Raw genomic sequence first — 22,557 nt, forward strand, 5'->3', positions numbered from 1 at the left:
GGATAGCCACTGTGACGCTGGAAAAAATAGGCAATTTTCGGGAATTTTTTTTACTAGGATAATAAAGGAATTTGGGGATCGGGTTTTTTTTGTTTTATAAAGTATATGTTGAGGATAATTCTCCTAAATTTTTATTCAAAAATATTTTGTTATCACAAAGTTATAAACATTTTTGTAGAGCACCAAAAAAATTTCCCCCTCCATTGCCGGTACTGTAACTCAAAAACGGATTATCTGAAACAAAAAAACCAAACGGCATTTTAATCTATAGGAATGTCGCTATCGTCGCACGTAGGGGATTTTGAAAATTTTGATTTGAGAAAAAATGGCGCCATATTGAAAATTTTTTCGTCTTTTTCCTCATTTTTTGGACTCAAACAGCCTTAAAAATCTTAAAAATTAAAATTTTCAAAATCCCCTACGTGCGACAATAGCCACTAAGTAGACGAATACGGGGAAACAAAAAAATTGAGAATCGGTTCATATTTACGAAAATTACAGTACCGGAAAGTTTGAAAAAGTCGTTTTGAGAAAAACGCGAGTAAAGTTTTAAGAAGATTCTCGCAACTTTAAAATCTAGTCTTTCACAAAATATTCATACTCACATCAAACTATCAAGTCCTGGGCCATATGAGGGTTCTTCCTCCTTATCTTTAGTATTGACCTTGACTTTTTTATTTTTTTACTGGCCGTTTCCATGCGGCTTTCAGCAGCTTTAACCCGAGTAGCGTCGCGCTCAGCGCAGTATGAGTAGAGTGTTGGTCCTACTTTAACATCGAGATTCTCTAATATCTTCAGAGTTGCTAGAGCCCCATCATTGAATGTAATTGTTGAAATATATAAAGCTATTTCAACAATAAGGGAATAAGAAGAATTTGTTTTTGGGGCGAGCTGCCACACTAATGCATTGAAGCTTTCATTATTATTTTGTGTAAACCCACCGACACATCGTTCCAATAACTCTGGATTCGATAGATCTTCATAAATCGGTATTAAAGCTTCCGCAATATCTGCAGGAAGTGGTGGTTTTTCAACTAATGAGTCCAAAGTATTTGTTGCCACAGCTTTTTGAAATTGACACCACGAATTTGCACCTTCAGGACAAAGAAAATGCTGCGGATCTTCGGGTGATGAAAACTTGTGATAAAATGTTTGCCAAATAGCATTATACATCTCATCAACATCATTAGAATGACGTCTGATTGCTAAACCATAATACTTTGTAAATTCATTAATTGCTTTGTCCGTTAATCGACCTTTCCCACCTAAACTTTTCTGTGTATTTTCTTCTTTTCCTGTTTTTGTCTTCTTGTTAGTTCGTTGCTTCTTCAAAGCCCTTAGTCGACTGCCCATTCGTTTTTGCACGTGATTAATACATTCCTTTTTTTTATCTTCACCATGTCCCCATACGGTTTAGCATCACAAATATTTTTATACGTTTTAGTGTCACCATCACCTATATAGTTTACATACTTAACGTTATGTAATAACTCTGATCGCATAAACATCTCTTTTATTCCATCTTCCTCCATTTGTCCAGAAGAATTTTCATGGTTTATTGGACAGTCTAGAGCATGGTCTTGCATAAATTGATCGTATTCAGCTGTTCCTTTTTTGAGCTCATTAGCGCACACATCTTACAATAACTGGATTTCATACTTACATCTACGATTTTGCCAGTGAAGTAACCAATTAGAGAAGATATACCAAATGAAGATTTAAACCCTCTTTTCTTCCAACTACCGTCACCGGAGACAGAAATTCCAGGAATATCATTGGATTTTAAATGCTTGCAGGTTTCTTGGATTTCTTCTTTAGCAGCTTTTTCAACACTAAATCACAACAGTTTCTAGCTGCATTTCTGATTTGTGTGACCAGACGATCGTAAAAGCTATGGAACATTGGTCGTGGTAAATCCATGAAAGCACAAAATCTTTCAGCTCCAGATAACCCAATACCAATTATCCGCATTGCAAAGATGAAACGGCGATTAATTTCATACGCATTCTTGATGAGTGGACATGAATTTATCAAAACTGGATCACATTTTTGCAATTCACAACTAGTTTAAAACCTAATCCTCGAATACTTGTCTCAGTAAAGTTTACATCACCACCACACTTTTTACACGATACACAGCCACTTAGTAAATTAAATATCGAAAAAAATTTATAATTTTGTAGCTAATACTCGAATCAATTGTACAATCAGATTTTTGTGATAATTTCCTCTTGGAAGCACTATCACGTCGTTGAGAGCCAGTATTTTTTCAGTTTCATATCTGTTGAGCGGTCGATTAAATTTTTCCTGTCGTTTGGCAGTTTTCTTTCGTTTTTAATAACTTTACTTTGTTTACGATCCATTATTTAACAAATTTTTTTGTTAAATAAACAAAAAAAAAAGATCAGAAGATTTAAAAAAATAAGTAAGTAAACAATAACGAGTACACTAAGAAACTCAATAAATTAAAGAACGAGTGTGTATTCATACAAAACAACTAAACTATGAGGTACAGTATCTCAACAATAAGAAAAAATATACGTTACAAGTCAAATAATTGTAACGGTTGACAATCGTGAGGGAAAACAATCGCCAACCCGTACGAATCAAAGACGGAGCGAGCAGGCGACGTTTTCGTCGAAGCGCCGCGCGTAAAACGGTCAATCGACGCGCTCTTATAAAAATGACTATAACTCGAAAACTATTCGGAATTTTTCTATAAAATTTGAAATACATAATTTTGAATATATAAACTTCAGTTTAATGAAAAAAAAAAAAAAATTTTTTTTCCGAAATTTTACAGTGGCTATCCCCCTTAAATACCCAGATTTTAACAAACCTTTCATCCTAGCTGTCCATCCGTCGGACTCGGGAATATCCGGAATTCTCAGTCAAGCGACGACAGTGGGGGACGATCCGGAAAAAGATGGAGAAAAAATAGTCTCTTGCGTTTCAAGGGTATTTCACGACACCGAAACCCGATACACTGACGTAGAAAAACAATGCCTTGGAATAGTTTACGCAATTCAACAATTCCGACCGTATCTACAAAAACATTTTTCTCTAATAACCAGTAGCCCTTGCGTTACCTGGTTAAGGGATAGCGCAACTGTCACCGAAAGACAAGCTAAATGGCGCTCTAAATTAAGTAGATACAAATTTAACATCGTAGTCCGGCATAAGATCACCGAGCAATACGCGGAAGGGCTCTCTTACAACCCGGAAGGGCGTCCAGAATCTCCAGAACTCACAATAAATAATAATACCGAAAATAATCCTCTAACGTTACCGATTTCTGCTTTAACAAAACCAAAAAGATTAAATAAAAATCTCTCGGATGAAGAAGCGATCCAATCGGTCAAACGCCCCGGTCGCCCTATCGAATCAAAAAATAGACCACGAGTCAGCAGCGCTCCCGAAGTAAGAGAAACAATTGCCTCTCGACTTAGGAAAAGAGAAATGGGAAAAACACGAGTCCCTCCCAAAATAAATTATTTCGAAAATAGCAACCTTGAGTTAACTATAGATGATCCCAAGTCGCAGAAAACCGGAAACGAAAAAGAGGGGGACGACGAGGTTTTCCTGCCAGGACCAAGCACAAGTAATAAAACACCTGACATTGGCCAAGAGGGGGACGACGAGGCAGAGAAGGATGAAGCAACTGAAAGTGACAGCGAAATGAGGGTTCCACAAAAACAACGACGGTCAACGCACGAATTAATAGAAATGTTTGATGAACTCCTCAAAAGACGGCCACCACCGGAAAACACCCATCGGGAGAGAGCTCTAGAGAATATCCGACGAGAAGAAGCGATATTCAACTACACTCCCCAAGAGTTAGCCGAATTAAAACGAACAAGTTCTGAGACAGCAAAAACAATCCGCCAAGCACTCAGCAAAATGCCTCCACTCTGGAGTAATGAAGAAGACTCGTTAGACAATGACACTGCAACCGAAATTAATGTCGACGAATTTCTAAGAGACAACAGCGAAAACCCTGAGGACGGATCAAGCAGCGATATCAGTCCAGAAGAAACCGGAAAAAGCGGAGATTCCAGCGGAGCAGAAAAGCCCATCATCATAGAACCAGAGCCCTCGACTGAAACAGACGACATTAATTTCAGAAACGTCACCGATACGTACGATAGAAACGAGTCAAACATAAATACTTTCACTCCCCAGAACGTAAACAGATCGCGATTCGCGGGATATTTAGGAGACGGTCCAGAACCCCGAACCCCAATCTTCGGAAGAGTCCTCATTCCCGATGAATTAGCGGCCATGGGGATCCATTATGACCATGTTAGCGGCCAAATCGTAGACGAAAACGGCGAAGCAATAACCGAAAGGGCCGGAACCGTATCGGCCAACCCCAATAACACACTTATCGAAACGGAATCAAAACTAAATAATTCACAGGTTAATAATAATATTAAATCACTTAGCAATTCGGAAAAGCCTAGCAATTCCAATAAAATTAGACGCGAAACAACTACAAGCGGGAATAAAACAGTGGGGGATGACGTAGGGAACAGCCGATTCGGACCACCATTTGTCGCCTACGACCCTCCAACTTTCGAAGAGGCTGAAGATATTTTTGCTGAAAGGCGCCATCGACCAAGAATATCTTCACCCTCGAGTTCAGACGAAAGTATACCGCCAAAAGGGTCCGACATAAAAATCAAATTTTCAACCAGCCGAGACGGGCTTACTTACGCTCGAGACCACTTAGTACACTTTTTAGCAGCTGATTGCGAAATAATAAAACCCGTAGTGAAGCTGCTCCGCGACTTAAAATTTATAAATGCCGATGACCTTCACGCCTCAAAGCCTACAAAGGGGAACGTATTCGTCACCAAGCTAGGTCGTTGTACAATCTTTACGGTATTTATCAAAACAAAACATTTCGAAAAATTAGACCCTATCGACCTGATCGAAGGATTGAGAAATCTTCGACAGTCAATGCACAAACACGACATTCATTCGTTTCGCTGTGCAAAGCAGGGGGACGAATTTGACGACTTAGACATAAAAGCCTATTTATTACACGAACTAAGAGACTGTCCAATAACAATTACCTTGTGCGAAGGGAACGTCGAGGTACCAGACGAATCCCTTCGATCAAAAATAATTGAGGAAAATCATAACAGCCTAATAGGGGGCCACAAAGGTGTGGTAAAAACTTATTGGCGCATTCGTGAAAGATATTACTGGCCAGGAATGAAAGACAATATCTATAATTATATCCGAGCTTGCGAAATCTGTCAGAAAAATAAACTCACGCGAATAAAGACCAAACAACCTATGTCCATCACAGATACACCCTTTGAACCTTTCGAAAAAATTAGTATAGACACGGTAGGACCCCTACCTATGACCCCTGACGGTAACTTACACATCCTAACGATCCAAGACAATTTCTCCAAAGCAGCTGCAGCAGTTCCTCTCCCAGATATCAGAGCAATAACTGTCGCAGACGCCTTATTAAATCATTATATTGCCCTTTATGGGTGCCCTCGCGTAATTCTATCAGATAAGGGCACCTCATTCACGAGCAAATTAATACAACAATTAGCCAAAGCACTGAAAATCCAAAGAATAACAACTTCCTCTTACTATCCCCAATCTAACGGAACCTTGGAGAGATCTCACCAGCCTTTAGTCGACTACCTCCGGGCTTACGTAGATAAATTCAGTAACTGGGATCGATACATCCCAATGGCTATGCTTAACTATAATACCACTGTACATACGGCTACGAAATTTACACCATATGAAATTTTGTACGGAAGAAAAGCGCGTAGTCCAACTCAATTTCCCGACTTCAGTAAAATCGAATCATATAACGATTATCTAGCCGACCTGATTAACCGAATCTCCGAAATTCAACGAATATCTGCGGAAAACCTAACGAAAGCTAAACACGAGTCAAAAATCCGATTTGACAAACATATACACCCCGCAAAATTTAACGTAGGAGACTTCGTGTATACGTTAAAAGAACCTAGAAAAAATAAATTAGATCATTACTATACTGGCCCATTCAAAATAATCGAAATAAACGAAATGGGAAATTTAACAATAGAAAAAGAAAACGGAAAACGGAAATTAATCCACCCGAACAAGGCTAAAACAGCCCACCGCGAAAATTTCGACTAAAAAGAACTTAGATTGTTTGTTTCAGTAAATATACACATATCTAGACGCAGAAATCTACGAAAAACTCTAATATGATCCTTGAACCACTTCTCCTCCTGGGAATCGGATACCTGGCATGGGGAGCAGACGAAGTGAAAATAAAACCAATGGAGGCGAATCCGGGCCTACTATACGATCCATTCAAAAGAGTCCACCTCATCAGGGAAGAATGGCAAATCATCAGCTCAATAAACATCGAAAAACTAGTAACTCTCTATCCCTACTTAAATCAAAATACAGGGTGTCTCTGAAGTGGCGGGAGTAATTGTTGGGGTCGATAGAGAAAAAAATACTGAATCGAAAGTTCCTGAGCCAAAAATTTTTTTGGGCCATAGAATTTGAGTTATGAATTAAAAACGATAGCCAATCAGAAGCGCGCTATTCGAGAAATGAAAATGAGCGGGGAAGTAGAGGAGACGCGAGAGTGAGATGCTGCAATAGCAGCTTACTCGCTCACACAAAGCCGAGCATGAGAGGGGATTGTGACGCTATGAGCCGAGTACGTAAGTGTGAATGAGTGGATGTATGAGGTCGCAAGCGGACGGCTTAATGTATGAGTGTGTGTCCGTGTATCGCAGCATTATTGGAGGCGTTGTAACGCTGAATTAAAGCTAACCGGGTACTCTAAGACAGAGGAAAAATTTTAATTTTTATTTTTATTCGAAAAAATTTAATAAAAAAAAATAAAAAGGCCCAAGATTTAACCAGACCCACAGAAACGGAGAGTAAATTTTTAATTCTCATTTATTTTGCTGGGGATTATTTTCAAATACAAAAAAAAAAAAAAAAGGCTAAGATTCAACTGGAATCCAAAAGAGATGGATGAAAAAATTTTATTTTTATTTTTAATCAGCAAAATTATTTTTCTTTAAAAAAGAGCCCAATCTCGACTGGAGCAAGAAAAAATGATTGAAAAATTTTATTATTAATTTTCAATCAACAAAATTATTATAAAAAAATAAATGGGCCCAAGTCTCAACCGGACCCAAACAAACGGATAAAAATTTTTATTACTTACTTAATTTGCTGGAAATTATCTTTAAAAACGAAAAAATGCCCAAGACTCGATCGGATCCAAAAAAATAACAGTACAAAAATTTTTCCTTATTTTCAATCAGCAAAATTGTTTCTTTTAAAAAAGGCCCAATCTCGACTGGAGCAAAAAAATGATTAAAAATTTTATTATTAATTTTCAATCAACAAAATTATTTAAAAAAAAAAATAGTCCGCAGACTCAACCGGACCCAAACAAACAGATAGATAGTTTTAATTACTTATTTATTTTGATGGGAATTATTTTAAAAACGAAGAAAATCGCCCAAGACTCGACCGGACCCAAAAAAAAAAAAAATAAATTGAAAAATTTTGTTTTCATTTTCAATCAGCCAAATTAATTTCTTTTCGAAACAAGGCCCAATCTCAAACAGACTAAGAGAAACTAATTAAAAAATTTTATTTTTTTATTATTAATCAAATATTATTTAAAAAAGAAAATAAGCCACAGACTTAACCGGACTTAAACAAACGGATAGAAAATTTTTATTATTTACTTAATTTGCTGGAAATTATCTTTAAAAACGAAAAAATGCCCAAGACTCCATCAGACCGAAAGGGAGATGAATAAAAAAATTTTACTATTCATTTTTAATCATCATAATTAACTTTTTTATAATAAAAGGCTCAATTTCGACCGGACCCAGAAAAAATGATCCAAAAATTTTATTTTTTATTGTTGATCATCAAAACTAATTAAAAAAACAAATGAGGCCCTAGACTCAACTGGACCCAAACAAACGGATAAATAATTTTTATTACTTATTTATTTTGCAGGAAATTATTTTTGAAAACGATAAAAATGCCCTAGACTCGACCAGACCCGAAATAAAATAAATTGAAAATCTTTGTTTTTCTATTTTTAATCAGCAAAATTATTTTCTGAAAAAGGGCCTGATCTCGACTGGAGCAAGAAAAAATAATTGAAAAGTTTTATAATGAATTTTTAATCAACAAAATTTTTAAAAAAAAGAAAATAGGCCCCAGACTTAACTGGACCCAAACAAACGGAAAGAAAACTTTTATTCCTGTTTTTTTGTTGGGAATTATTTTTCGAAACAAAAAAATTGCCCAAGACTCGACCGGACCCGAAAAAGATAAATCGAAAAATTTTATTTCTAAATATTAATTAACTAAATTATTAAAAAAAAAAAATAGACCCAAGACGCAGCAGGACCCAAATAAACGGATAGAAATTTTTTATTACTTGATCACCAAGATTAATTTTCCTTGAAAAGAAAGGCCCAATCTCAAACAGACTTCGAATAACTGATTGAAAAATTTTATTATCAATTATTAATTAACAACATTATTCTTAAAAAAAAATTAATAGGCCCCAGACTCAATCGGACCCAAACAAACGGATCGAAAACTTTTATTTCCCATTCATTTTGCTAGGAATTATTTTTAAAAACGAAAAAATGCCCAAGACTCGACCAGAGCCAAGAATAGAAGAATGCAAAAAAATTTATTTTCTCTTTTCAATAACAAACAAAAATTTATTGAACAAAAATCAGCCTAATCTTGACAAGACGATAAAAACTGATTGAAAAAATTTATTATCAATTATTAATTGACAAAATTATTTCAAAAAAGAAAATAGGCCCCAGACTCAACCGGACCAAAACGAACAGATAGAAAATTTTTATTACTTATTTCTTATGCTCGGAATAATTTTTGAAAACAGAAGGAATTGCCCAAGACTCAACCGGACCCAACCAAACGGATGGAAAACTTTCATTTCTCATTTATTTTGCTGGGAATTATTCTGTAAAATAATTTTTCAATTAATCGTCAGGTAAAATGTCAAAAAATAAATTAAAACAAACATTGAACTCAAGTCCCAATAATTTTGATATTTTAATTAAAATTATTTTTTAATTAATTGACAGGTAAAATGTCAAATAAGGAATTGAAAAAAAATCGCTCTCGAGTCCTGATAATTTTGATATTTTTATTAAAATTATTTATCAGTTAATTAACAGGTAAAATGTCAACTAATAAATTAAAAAAAAAAATTGAACTCAAGTCCGAATAATTTTGATATTTTAATTGAAATTATTTATCAGTTAATTGACAGGTAAAATGTAAAAAAATATACTAAAAAAATCGCTCTCGAGTCCTGATAATTTTGATATTATTATTAAAATTATTAATCACTTAATCAACAAGCGAAATGTCAAATGATAAATTAAAAAAAAATTGAACTCAAGTCCGAATAATTTTGATATTTTTAATAGAATTATCTATCAGTGAATTAACAGGTAGAATGTCAAATTATAAATTAAGAAAAAAATTGAACTCAAGTCCGAATAATTTTGATATTTTTATTAGAATTATCTATCAGTGAATTAACAGGTAGAGTGTCAAATTATAAATTAAGAAAAAAATTGAACTCAAGTCCGAATAATTTTGATATTTTATTAGAATTATCTATCGGTGAATTAACAGGTAGAATGTCAAATTATAAATTAAGAAAAAAATTGAACTCAAGTCCATTGTTTGTCCGGTTGATTCTGGGCCCTATTTTTTTTTCAAAATAATTTTCTCGATTAATAATAAAAATAAAATTTTTCAATCAGTTTCTTCTAGTCCGGTTGAGATTGGGCCTTTTTTGAAGAAACATGATTTTGGTGATTGAAAATAAGGAAAAATTCTTTTAATTATTTTTTTGGGTCCGATCGAGTCTTGGGAATTTTCTTCGTTTTTAAAAATAATTTCCACCAAATTAAGTAAGTAATAAAAATTTTTATCCGTTTGTTTGGGTCCGGTTGAGACTTGGGCCCATTTATTTTTTTATAATAATTTTGTTGATTGAAAATTAATAATAAAATTTTTCAATCATTTTTCTTGCTCCAGTCGAGATTGGGCTCTTTTTTAAAGAAAAATAATTTTGCTGATTAAAAATAAAAATAAAATTTTTTCATCCATCTCTTTTTGGATTCCAGTTGAATCTTAGCCTTTTTTTTTTTTTTGTATTTGAAAATAATCCCCAGCAAAATAAATGAGAATTAAAAATTTACTCTCCGTTTCTGTGGGTCTGGTTAAATCTTGGGCCTTTTTATTTTTTTATTAAATTTTTTCGAATAAAAATAAAAATTAAAATTTTTTCCTCTGTCTTAGAGTACCCGGTTAGCTTTAATTCAGCGTTACAACGCCTCCAATAATGCTGCGATACACGGACACACACTCATACATTAAGCCGTCCGCTTGCGACCTCATACATCCACTCATTCACACTTACGTACTCGGCTCATAGCGTCACAATCCCCTCTCATGCTCGGCTTTGTGTGAGCGAGTAAGCTGCTATTGCAGCATCTCACTCTCGCGTCTCCTCTACTTCCCCGCTCATTTTCATTTCTCGAATAGCGCGCTTCTGATTGGCTATCGTTTTTAATTCATAACTCAAATTCTATGGCCCAAAAAAATTTTTGGCTCAGGAACTTTCGATTCAGTATTTTTTTCTCTATCGACCCCAACAATTACTCCCGCCACTTCAGAGACACCCTGTATATGGGAAGCTTATGGGATATGCGCTCAAAAATTCAATCATTCATCCTGTGTGTCGTACCTAAGAACAAATACACACCGGGAAATATATGCTGAAATCGAACAAGCAAAACACCGACTAAGGCAATTCCTCGAAGATCCTCAACTCGAAAAACTACATCCACAGAATCGCACCAAAAGAGCACCGTGGTTCGGCTTCGTAGGCTCGATTGCGCGAAAACTATTCAGAACCATGGACTACAGCGACAAAGAACATATCTCCAACGAACTAGACAAGTTATATCAAGACAACAAGGAACTCGTACACCTATCTCAAAATAACACCCACATTATTAAGAGCGAAATCAACGAAATCCTCAAACACGAAATAAATATAACCAACCGAATCAAAGAATTAGCAAAACGTTCAGCATCTCTGCAACAAACAACGAATAAACAAATAACTGACATGCAAAGGATTCAACTGATCTCAATGATCGGCAATGAAAATATTCACCGAATGACTAACCACCTAAGAACTCTTAATAATGCAGAAAAATCGATAGAGGAAGCAAAATGGGGAAAACTGACCTACCTAACGGTGTCAGCTAAACAACTAAACCAAGCCACCGCGGACATGATAAAAAAACATCCGACCTTCAATCCGCCACAACCCCTGGACCACATGGACATCAGCACGCTAGCGAAGGTGTCGAAAGTAGAAACAGGAAAATCGAACGGCCACTTCCTGATAATAATAACCGTACCACTCTTCGACCAGACGCCGTGGTTATCATATGAACTAAAATCACTTCCCAAGGCCGAGAAAATCGGAGATCAATTATCAACATTGACAATTCAGCCTACGTCAAAATATCTAATGACGGAACCTGCATTCGAAGAATATTTCCTCGCTGAACAAGATTACGTGGACAACTGCAAACCCATTGGACCAGACATGGCCTGCCCAACCGACATTCCAACAAAAATAACGAAACTAGAAAAAGAAGTAGATTGTGAAATGGAGTTACTCATAAATCCAAAAACAGAAAATCTCAGAGAGTGCAACGTAAGAATAATCGAAAAATGTAAACTAACTTGGATAAAAATGAACGAGAAAAACACGTGGGCATACTCAACGTGTAAAGAAGAAAACATCCAGTGGAAATGCCCAGAACTAACTAACGGAAACACCATAATCAACGGAATCGGACTAATACACCTACAACAAGGATGCCAAGCAAACTGCAACCAATATAAAGTCCGAGGAACAGCTAGAGAATCAACAAACATAGAAATTATCGCACCAAGTTTCAATCTATCTCTCGAAACGTTAAACTCGAGTATCATATTTAACAACGAAAATCCCAATCTACTAACAAAACTTTCAAACCCAGCTACAATCATCGACAAATTCGAACCTTGGGGTCAAGGGCTAGAAGAAAATGAAGAAAAAATGTCATTAATAGCACTAGATCACCAAAATGAAGAAATAAATAAGAAAATAACCATCGGATCGGTATCAACAATCGGAATATTATCGATCATTATAAGCGGGTTCGCAATACAAAAGCTCATTCGTCGATGCCTACTAAAAACACGACAGAACAACAAAATAATCGAAAAGCCAGTCGTTATAGAAGTGAAAACAACAAAAGAAAAAACGACATCACCGTCGAAAGTCAATGAATCACTCCCAGAGAAATCTGAAACCAACGAAGAAGGAAGCTCACCGAGTAAGCAAACAACGATTGAAGAAGCGCCCGAGAACAACGAGAAACCAAAGAAGTCGAAAACATTCCGACTAAAAGACTACAAATCACCGATCTAGACAAACCGAACATCAACATCGTGGAAAATAAGATCAACATTAAAGAATTGTTAATCATAAAACCGATGGCTCATTTTGGGGAAAACCGAAAATTGATAAAGTAAACCATTAATAATAAAAATCTTCCAATGACATTTTGCCTTATGAAATTTTAAAATAGCCAAAAACGAGTCAACGGTTTTCACATCAATATTTCTAAGAGAAAGAGATAGTAAAATGTAAAACAAATTTTCTCTTAATCTACAAAATTTTTTTCTTATTTTACAAAATTTTTTTGCGACCATAAAACTCACAAGACCGAAGATAAATTTACCTCCGGCTTTGAGGGGACGTGTGGAAACAGCGCAAAACCTCAATTGAAAATTTTTTTCTCGCTTTTCTTTATATATAATATAAATTTAACATAAAATTTTCCTTTTCCATTTTACTATCATTATATCATACATTAAGAATTTTATTTTTCTATATACTATCCAATTATTCAATTAGTTAATTACATTCAATATTAAATCCATATAAAACTTATATTAAGAACCCAATTATACACTATTTAAAATTCATATCACCTATATGTAGCCAATTATCATGTTTAGTCATATTATTATCTATTATTATGTCAAACTATTAAATATTTAACTATTAAATATATACACCCAACAATTTCCATATATAAAATTCTTACTTCGTTTTATATGAAAATTCTATTTCAGAGCTAACGTCACTCATACAAAATTTCTTCAAAAATTTTTCTTTTTATAATTCAAAACGATTAACTTAAAAGTTTAGTATTTAATAATCAAAAATAAAATAGGAAAAGAGAACTAGAAGAGGCATCTAGCGTTAAACGTAACGAGCTATTAAGTCCAGCGGAGTAGCTTATCGACGCCCGCTTCATCGCAACCGCCTCTCGGCAAGCCACGCCCACAACCGCGTTACCGCATGGGTATACATATAATACACGTATACACATATAATTACGAATACACTTCTCTCTCTCTCACACTCTTCTAAACTAAACCTTTAAGAAATTTTCCTCACTACCTAAACCTAAATTATCTAACTAAATTACTATAGTTAACTATTTTATTAATCAATTATTAAAATACCGTTAAACTCTACTTACCTTTTTTTTCTAAATAGGATTAATTTTGAAAAAAAAAAAAAAAAAGGAGAAAGTACAGGAAACAAAAATGAGAAAACAATACGAAATAAAAAGAAATAATCTTTATTTTTCAAAAAAAAAAAAAAGAATTTTTATATTTCTTTTACATAAGTTTTCACATAAAAATATAAGAGAAGGCGTCCAGCTCTCGCCGGAAGCGATGTCACCCGACACGCCTGGCCTGCAAAAAAAAAAAAAAAAAAAAAAAAAAAAGGGGGAAAAACAATTAAATCCTAACTTTTTTTTTTCTAAATAATAACTATGAAGCATCACGCAACATACCTCTATCCCATGGCGACCAAACCATTAAAGACCGTCTCGATCAAGGCGATCCTTAACCGATCGATGTCCTCGTGGTTGGGGGCAAGCACTTCTTCAAAGTCCTGAACCTCAGCTACCATCGCTAGGTCCTGGAACGCGAAGAAGACAACTGCATCCACGACCTCGGGAGGCAGAGAGCCAAACAGGGTCACCAGGCATGAAGCCGAAAATAAGGCCTCTCTCGGATGGATAGGACGAGCCAACCCCGCTAAGAGACGAATCGCCCTTCTCAAATCCTGAAAAAAAAAAAAAAAAATAAAATATATTTTTTTTATTTTCCTATATACAAATTTTCGTTATCAATTTTAAAATAATGCTTTACTTACCCTCTCCCCATACATCATTAGGATCATCTGGTACCAGGTACCATAGCCTTCAAAATTCACCTCACAAGTATACATATTTTTATATTTTTTTTTTGAGGAGAATATCCTTACAACAGCCCACGGTTTGAAGTACACTAACACTCAACCCGACTACGCGAACTCGAGAAGCAAGCAAAAAAAAAAAAATAATTTGTCAGCAAAATATGTACAATGCAATGCATTGCAAAATTAAAATATGAATTAAACTTAATTACAAGCACTAGATGACTCCTACTGTTACTCTTTTCATTATATCAAATTATATTAAGTTAAATCAAAATTTGTAAGTGGCTCTCGCTTATGGGGAAGGTGGCCATAGGAAAACCGAAAAACTATACTAGCTTCTCGCTTTTCCGGGGGAATGTTATGTCCACCCCAAAATTTTTCTTTAAATTTAAATCACCCGCGCAGATGGAAGACTTCTCCATGCGCGAAAGCCACAATAAAATATAAGCTACGCGACTGCTGGTTGACTAGCGGGGACTTCTGCAATCTCAGCACCGCGAGTATTTAAAAAGGCGATCAACAGCCAACGCCTTGTCTTTGATCAAGTAATTCGACTTCCGCGTTTAGTTGACGGACCCGTGCCTTGTAAAAGTCACTCATCTTAATTTGCTCTGCACTTAGGATGAGTTCAGACTTGGTTCAACCAGCAGGCCACGTATTAGTTATTAGTTCTAAAAATCTAGAGCACCGGAATCTCAAAGTTCTAATTTGCTCTGCACTTAGGCGAGAATCCGGGCAGTAAGTTTAAATAAAATACCACTAAAAAGCTAAATTTGCGCACTTTACCCTACGGGGGACTGGAGGACGTTAGCTCATTTAAATTACTAAAATTCATTAAATTAAATTCTTTAAAATCCAAATTGTGAAAGTGTAAGTTTTAATGTTAATAAAAATAAATCTCAATTAAAGTGAAATCAGTTTCCAACAAGTCATTTCATAAAATAAGAAGCCCGAAATATAAGCAGCCCAAATCCACCCTACTCCATCCGCTGCGAGAACCAACCAAAGGGCCCAATCAAGGAACAGGCACTAACAGCTGCCCTAAAATCACGGATCTGACCATCAATAAAGTTCCCGTAACGGTAAGTACATCTACCCTCAATAAATCCGTGAACAGTCTCAAACGAAGGCGTGGTAAATTCGTACTTCGAAAACGTCCCACATAAATAATTAAAATAACGGAATTAAAACCTCCGTTGCGTATTCTTTAAACTGTTAGTCCAAACCTCCACCGTTTACGCTACCGCTCTAAAAACGCCCTTGGACATAACAACTAGGACTTTCAAAAAAATTGAAATACACAATGACGCACACCAAGTACGTTCCAAAATTTTTTTTTTAATTTTTAAATTTACAACAAAATTTTTTTTAATTTTCGAAAATCATATACAATCATATCGGTTACTTGGATTTTTTAATTTTTTTATTTTATATCTTTTTGAAGAAAAAAAAATTTTTTTTCTCTTAATAGTCTAATGAACGTGGACTTGGCGCGATTTTTTTACAGTAAAACTGTTTTTGTTCGGATTAAGAAATTAATGAAGACATAGACGGAGCTGTAACTCCAAGAAAAATGACCGTACAGGAAAAAATAAGCAAATTGTAGCTTCAAGTGTATAGATTTCAGATATGACCATAAAAATTTTTTATCATGTTTGGGTCTGCAGTAATCCTAAGAAAAGTAAAAAAAAAAAATTTTTTTCCAAATTTTTTCTTATCTAAAAAAAGGTGTACGGGCTTCAAAATTTTTTTCATTGTTTCCTCTAAAAGCTCTTTTCGAAAATTGAATGCCCTTTAATTTGACGTAGTCAAAACGCCGGTACGATGATTTACCGCGGAGATGTCGTCAATTAAAGCAAAAAAATTTTTTTTTTACTTTGAAAATGAAGAACTCTTGGAATAATGATCGTATAGGAAATCGAAGGAGGGTTTTGAAAACTACATAATATTCTGTATGACATACCATGAATGGCTTTTAACGAAAAATTTTTTTTTAATTCAAAACTTTCACCGAAAAAAACACAAAAATTGGCATAATGAAGGATATTTAGAAAAATTGGTATAACTTTGGATAAAATGGATGAACGAAGAGAATCATCGGCAATTTTTCAACCTTAAAGTGTCCCCTAAAATCCGTGAAAAATTCAAAGCGCTGTGATTTTTTTTTCATAGTGCCCTGATTTTTGTTTTCGCAAAAATCACAATTATAATCAATTTTTCGATTTTTATTCATTTTTTCAGTGAAAAAAATTTTTTTTTCTTAAAAATATTTATTTCTTCGATCAAAGAGAATAACTTTTAAATAAATGAAAAAAAAAATTTCAGTTTTTTTATGCAAATTTCATCGATTTTTTTCAAAAATTTTCTCGATTTTTTTCGACTACTGTCTTACCAAAGGCATTAGCGTTACTCAAAGCGTACCGTGTAAAGGTTGCACGGAAAAAAAAAGGTGATGTAAAATTTGTATCACTGTAGACGCTAATTTTGTATCTAATTTCCGCGGCAAACCCGCACGGAAAAATATGTATGTGAAAAATATATGTCAATATAGATGTGAAAATATATGTAATGTAATTTTATTGATAAAGCCGTATAATAATATAATAATATAATAATATATGTCGTATATATTTGAACATATTTTTTTTTGCGTAAAATTATATGTGCACATATATATTGAGATATATGTCTGCATATATACTCAAATATATTTCTAATACATCTTCAATAATTTTTCTGAAATTATTTAATTTAATTTTTTTTTTAATTTGAAATTCTAATAACTGTAAAAGAAAAAGCGCAAAAAAATTCACAATGCTCATAAATATGCGCACATATATGTCAATATATATATCATATAGATTTCGGCATGTATGTTAACATATATCTACGTTTATAATATGTTAACATACATACGGAAATATATGTAACCTCTATATTTCGATATATTTGAAATATATATTGGCATCTATATGAAAATATTTGATAACATTTATCTGAAAATATATTTAACATATTTTTTTTGCGCACATATATATTGTATACGTCACATCTATCTTACATCTATTTTTCACATATATATTTTTCCGTGCGGGAATTTTCGTACAGGCTTTTTATTATCGCGAGGACCAATGCAATAGTTAGATTTCCATGAAATCTACTAAAAACGATAACTGTTACATTATTTGTCTTTAATTTACATTTTCTCAATATGAAGGTCATGACGGAGAAAATGTGAGTGTTGAAGTTAATGACGATGAAGAATCTGTGCAAATAAAAAATACCGGACTGGAAAAAGTGATTGACAACAACAAAGAAAGAGAGGATGAAGTTGAAAATGATTTGGAAGAACAATGTGAACAAGACGAAGAAGACGATCAGCAAGAAGACGGTGATGAAGATGAAGAAGAAGAAGAAAAAGAAGAAGAAGAAGAAGAATGTAGTGATGAGAATGATAGTAACAGTGATGAAGATGGGTGTGCGGGTATTAACAAACAGTTTAATATTAAACAGTACATCGTTAATAAATTTCAGAAAGGTAAAGGTTTAATAATTAAAGTTGCTTAAAGAAGTACGAGCGCTAGGCGAGGTGGGGATAGGTATCGACTCTAGCGCGGTAAGGGGAGAGCAGTAACCATATGGTTTTTCTCAATATATAGATATACATTTAACATTGGCTAATGGCGGCATTTATTGAAGTTATACTTGTTTTGGCGCGTTTGGATGAGAGTGAATTTATGACCTGCGCGCGCACGATGTCCCAAAAAAACGACATGATGAAGTTAGCTACAGAATAGAATTAATAATATATATTTCTTTAAATGATTAACTTAAGAAGTATAACTTCTAACGCGTGTACATAAGTACACACACACTTTTTTTTTCTTTTAATTAATACACTTTAATTACTCGGACAACTATAAATTTTTTGGAATTAAATTTATCACTAATATATTTACTTTCATCTATAAGTTTTTTAAAAATATTCACCGACAGTTTTATAAGAAAAATACAGAAATGTATCAATGTTTAAAGGTTACCCCTTAAGACTATTGTTAAATTGCTCAACTTCAAAGTTAATTATTTATTCAAATAATCGGGCAATCTCCTTCAAATTTTCGAAATTTATTTAGACATATTTAAACTTAATATTTAAAAAAATGTAGCCTTTTATGAAAAGTTGCCTTGGTGCTCGTACTTCCTTAAAAGTATATAATTTATGTATGCAGCATTTCACTCCAAATCAACCACTTTAGAACCCGATCCCTTTCAATTTGTCTGAAAAATTTTTATCCTTTTGAATTTAACCTAATGAAAAATATTCATTATAATTTTTTATATTTTTTTACCCAATCATAGAAAATTAATTTTTTAAAAGAGTGGTATTTTTCTTAAATATCTTTTAACTTTTTTTGGATTTGAGCAATATAAATATTTTTTTTAATTTTTATTTTAATATGTAGTTTTTGAAAAGAACGTACAGAAAAATTATTAACAGTTGTCGAAAGAATACAGAAAAATTATTAAAAGTTGTCGAAATTTTTTTTTTATAGATTGTTGAAAAAAAAAAAACAAAAATATCTCGATGAGTACCATCTTTGATATTTTTTTTATTACATAAAACATTGACATCTTATATTATTTTTGCAATTGCAGTAAAATGTATCAAGTCACCTTATTTCTTATAACATCATTCGTAACATTTTTGTAAGTGTTTATAAAAGTTCTAAATGAGAAGAAAAATTTAGTAAAATTGCAAATTATAATCCTTACAAAAATTACATTTGTTTTTCTATAGTTGAAAATAAAAAATCAGAAGAAGCTCAAAATAATTTTTTAATCAATTTCTTCCATTACTAAATTTAAAAAGAAAGAAAATGAAAAGAAATGTTCGAGATTTCTTCTTTTTTTAACGAAACGGTAGGATTTTAAAAATGAAAAATTTTCTTATTCGAGATTAAATGCGTTAAATATCATTTTCAATTGCTGATAACAATTTAAAAGAATTTTTTTTTCTTTACTTTGTACTATATTTGTAATTAATGTCAAAAAAATATATTGAAATTAAGTTTTAATAATATTAATTTATGAACTAGCATTTGACGAAAACAATGATGACTATTCTAACACGGATAATTTGATTGATGCTCAAGTAGGATTGACAAATGAAGGTATTACCATATTATAGTTGTAATGTAGGCCTTATTGTATTGTATGCTTTAAACGTATAGTCTGTAGTCATATTATATTACCGCTGAATCAATGAAAAAAATTTTATAATTTATGAATCGATATTTTTCGATAAATATTAGTATTCATTCATGATATACATTTCGTAAATTTCTTCCATATGCTTTTGTTATTAAGTTTATTGCTAATCACGTATTGATACCATTTTGTTTGATGAAAATTAATTTATTTTGGCTAGCAATGAGAGAAGTATTATTTTTATTGAGCATACTTATACATTAATAATTAGTAATGTACTTTTGAATTAATACTTTTTATGACACCTTTGTTGAAACTCTAGAGGATTTTTGGTTCGGAAAAGATAACGCAATATATATATATATATATATATATATATATATATATATATATATATATATATATAGACACTGTTATGCATTAATCTGTTACGTGCTATGGAAATCCTATGTACTTAACACACTATGGCATAACAGAGTCCATATATCGATATACATTAGGGTGTATTTTTTTTCACGACTATTTTTATTTTTTTGCTCCCCACTCAAAATCATGTTAGAAATGCCTAATTAAAATTCCCTGAAAATTTAAGCCCTTGATATTAACTCTTTGTACTCTCCCCGACCGTAAGAAGATTTTCCATTTAAAATATACGTGAAATTCGAATTTTTTTAAGCACCTAAAACTCAGCGGCATTTGATGCTATCACATTGTAGAAAAGTGCAATTTGTGAGGGGATTGGCAATTAAGTACTTAAACACGATTGAAAAAATAGTAATTTTTAACTATTTTTATACAAGCAATGGATAAACAAATTAATCGAAAACTAATTGGATTAAAATAATTTTCAAATACAAATAAATTAATACAATCACGCATATTATGCAATTTTTTAAAAATATTTTTAATTGTAATTTTAAAAGAGTGTATGTATACTCAGAATACACCGCTTTCACTCTACCGTTTTTTTTTTATTTTTATGTTAAAAATAAAAATTTTAATGAATTGTTTAGCAAAGAAATTCATAGGGCCTTTTAGCTTTAGGTCATAAAATTTTTAAATTCCTAAAGCTGAAAGGGCGTATAATTAAAGACATACACCCTTTTAGCGTTAGGAAATGAATGCTTAATTTTTAAGTGAATAATATGTCAACCAGTCGATTGGGGATAAATAAAAAAATGATGCGCCCTTTTACCTTTACCCGGGAAAAAATGATTTTGCCTAATTATATATGGTTATATATAATATAACTTATATATAATTAGACCTGAAAATTGGCCAGATCTAATTATATATAATCATATACAAGTTATATATAATCATATATGAGTTATATATAATCATATATAAGTTATATATAATTTTATGTACTCATATATAACTACATGTAACAACATTAAATTATATATCATTACCCCTAATTAAATATGTGGTTATTTTTAGGGATATAATATTTGATTTCGGCGTACCTAATCCTGTAACTAAAAAAAAAAATCATCACATATGATTTTGCAGCTATAACTCCGACGCGGTCACCCATCCAATTACTAACCACGCGCAATGCTGCTTAACTTTGATGATCCCAGTGCGTCTCGAAATTCCCGGCTGCTATGCTGTCGTCTTTTAAGTATTGATGATTCTATGAAGTACATAACGTATCAAATCAATTTATCAGAAATATAATATAAAAATTAATTTTATATTAAATTTTGATACTCTTGATTCGCTTATTTCACTGAACCTAATTATAACAACATATTTATTCCAATAATCATTTTATTATTAAACAGTAGCAGGGCAAACCAAGACATCCTATAGGAAGAGCAATAAATTTTTCATTTTATAACTATTTAAGCGTATTGTAAAACATCATTTTGCACTTTAAGTGATATCTAAAAAAATGTTTGCTTAGGTCTGACTATGCATGAACCTATATATATAATTATATATTAACTTATATATAATTTAATAATACATGATAATCTATAAAAGGGTAATTATGTTAGCCAAGTTTGATCACATCTAATTATATATGGACCCGTATATAATCAGATCTGATTACATACAGATTCATATTAGTCAAGTATGAGTAGGTATAATCATATATAAGTCTACATATGGTTATATATAATTACTAATTATTAATTAGATATAACTATATATGATTAGGCAAAATCATTTTCTTCGGGAATATAATCAGATTTAATTCAACAAAGTATACCCTATTAAAATACTAATAAATATATCATGTAAAATTTAGGAAATATTATACATAATCTATTATAAATGTATTACTTCAATATATATATAAGCAAAATGTATTATTAATTTAGTATTGTTTTATAAATAATAGTAATGAAATATAAAATAAAATAAAACTTAGCTCTTTATCTGCAATTATTAATAAAAAAATTCAGATCTTATACTTATCTTAAAATTACTAAAGAACATAAAATCAATAATCATTGATAAATTTATAATTTACGTTTGATTAGATATAATTATGTACATAGCTTTACGTTTGATTGTATATATATATATATATATATATATATATATATATATATATATATATATATATATATATATATATATATGGTCCTATATAAATTAGATCTGATCAGATCTAATTATATATAGATTTATATAAAATCATATATAGCTCTAGATAACTCAGATCTAATTAGATCTAATCATATAGACTTATATAAAACATACATATAATACATTAGTCCATATATGATTACATATATTTTATATCAAAATTTATATATAATCATATATAAATATATATGGTTAGGCAAATTCATTTTTTCCCGGGTATTGATTTATAAATAATAATAATGGCAAAATAAAATAAAATATAATTTAGCTCTTCATCTGTAATAATTAATAAAAAAATTCAGATACTTATATTTATGTTA

General features: G+C 32.2%; 1 protein-coding gene across 1 annotated transcript; it reads right to left on the reverse strand.

Annotated features, from left to right (window-relative positions):
* Window positions 1-13,846: 13,846 nt before the first annotated feature.
* Window positions 13,847-16,188, reverse strand: LOC141534762 (uncharacterized). Its single transcript, XM_074254326.1, has 3 exons — window positions 14,381-16,188; window positions 14,016-14,290; window positions 13,847-13,914 (listed from the first exon to the last, which is right to left on the reverse strand). Exons 1-2 carry the CDS (start codon window positions 14,453-14,455, stop codon window positions 14,018-14,020), a joined length of 348 nt encoding a protein of 115 aa, XP_074110427.1. The 5' UTR covers window positions 14,456-16,188; the 3' UTR covers window positions 13,847-13,914; window positions 14,016-14,017.
* Window positions 16,189-22,557: the final 6,369 nt, after the last annotated feature.

Source organism: Cotesia typhae, unplaced genomic scaffold (assembly GCF_013202065.1).
Source record: "Cotesia typhae breed Kobodo isofemale line unplaced genomic scaffold, CoteBio_Ctyphae scaffold_13, whole genome shotgun sequence".
NCBI lineage: Eukaryota > Metazoa > Arthropoda > Insecta > Hymenoptera > Braconidae > Cotesia > Cotesia typhae.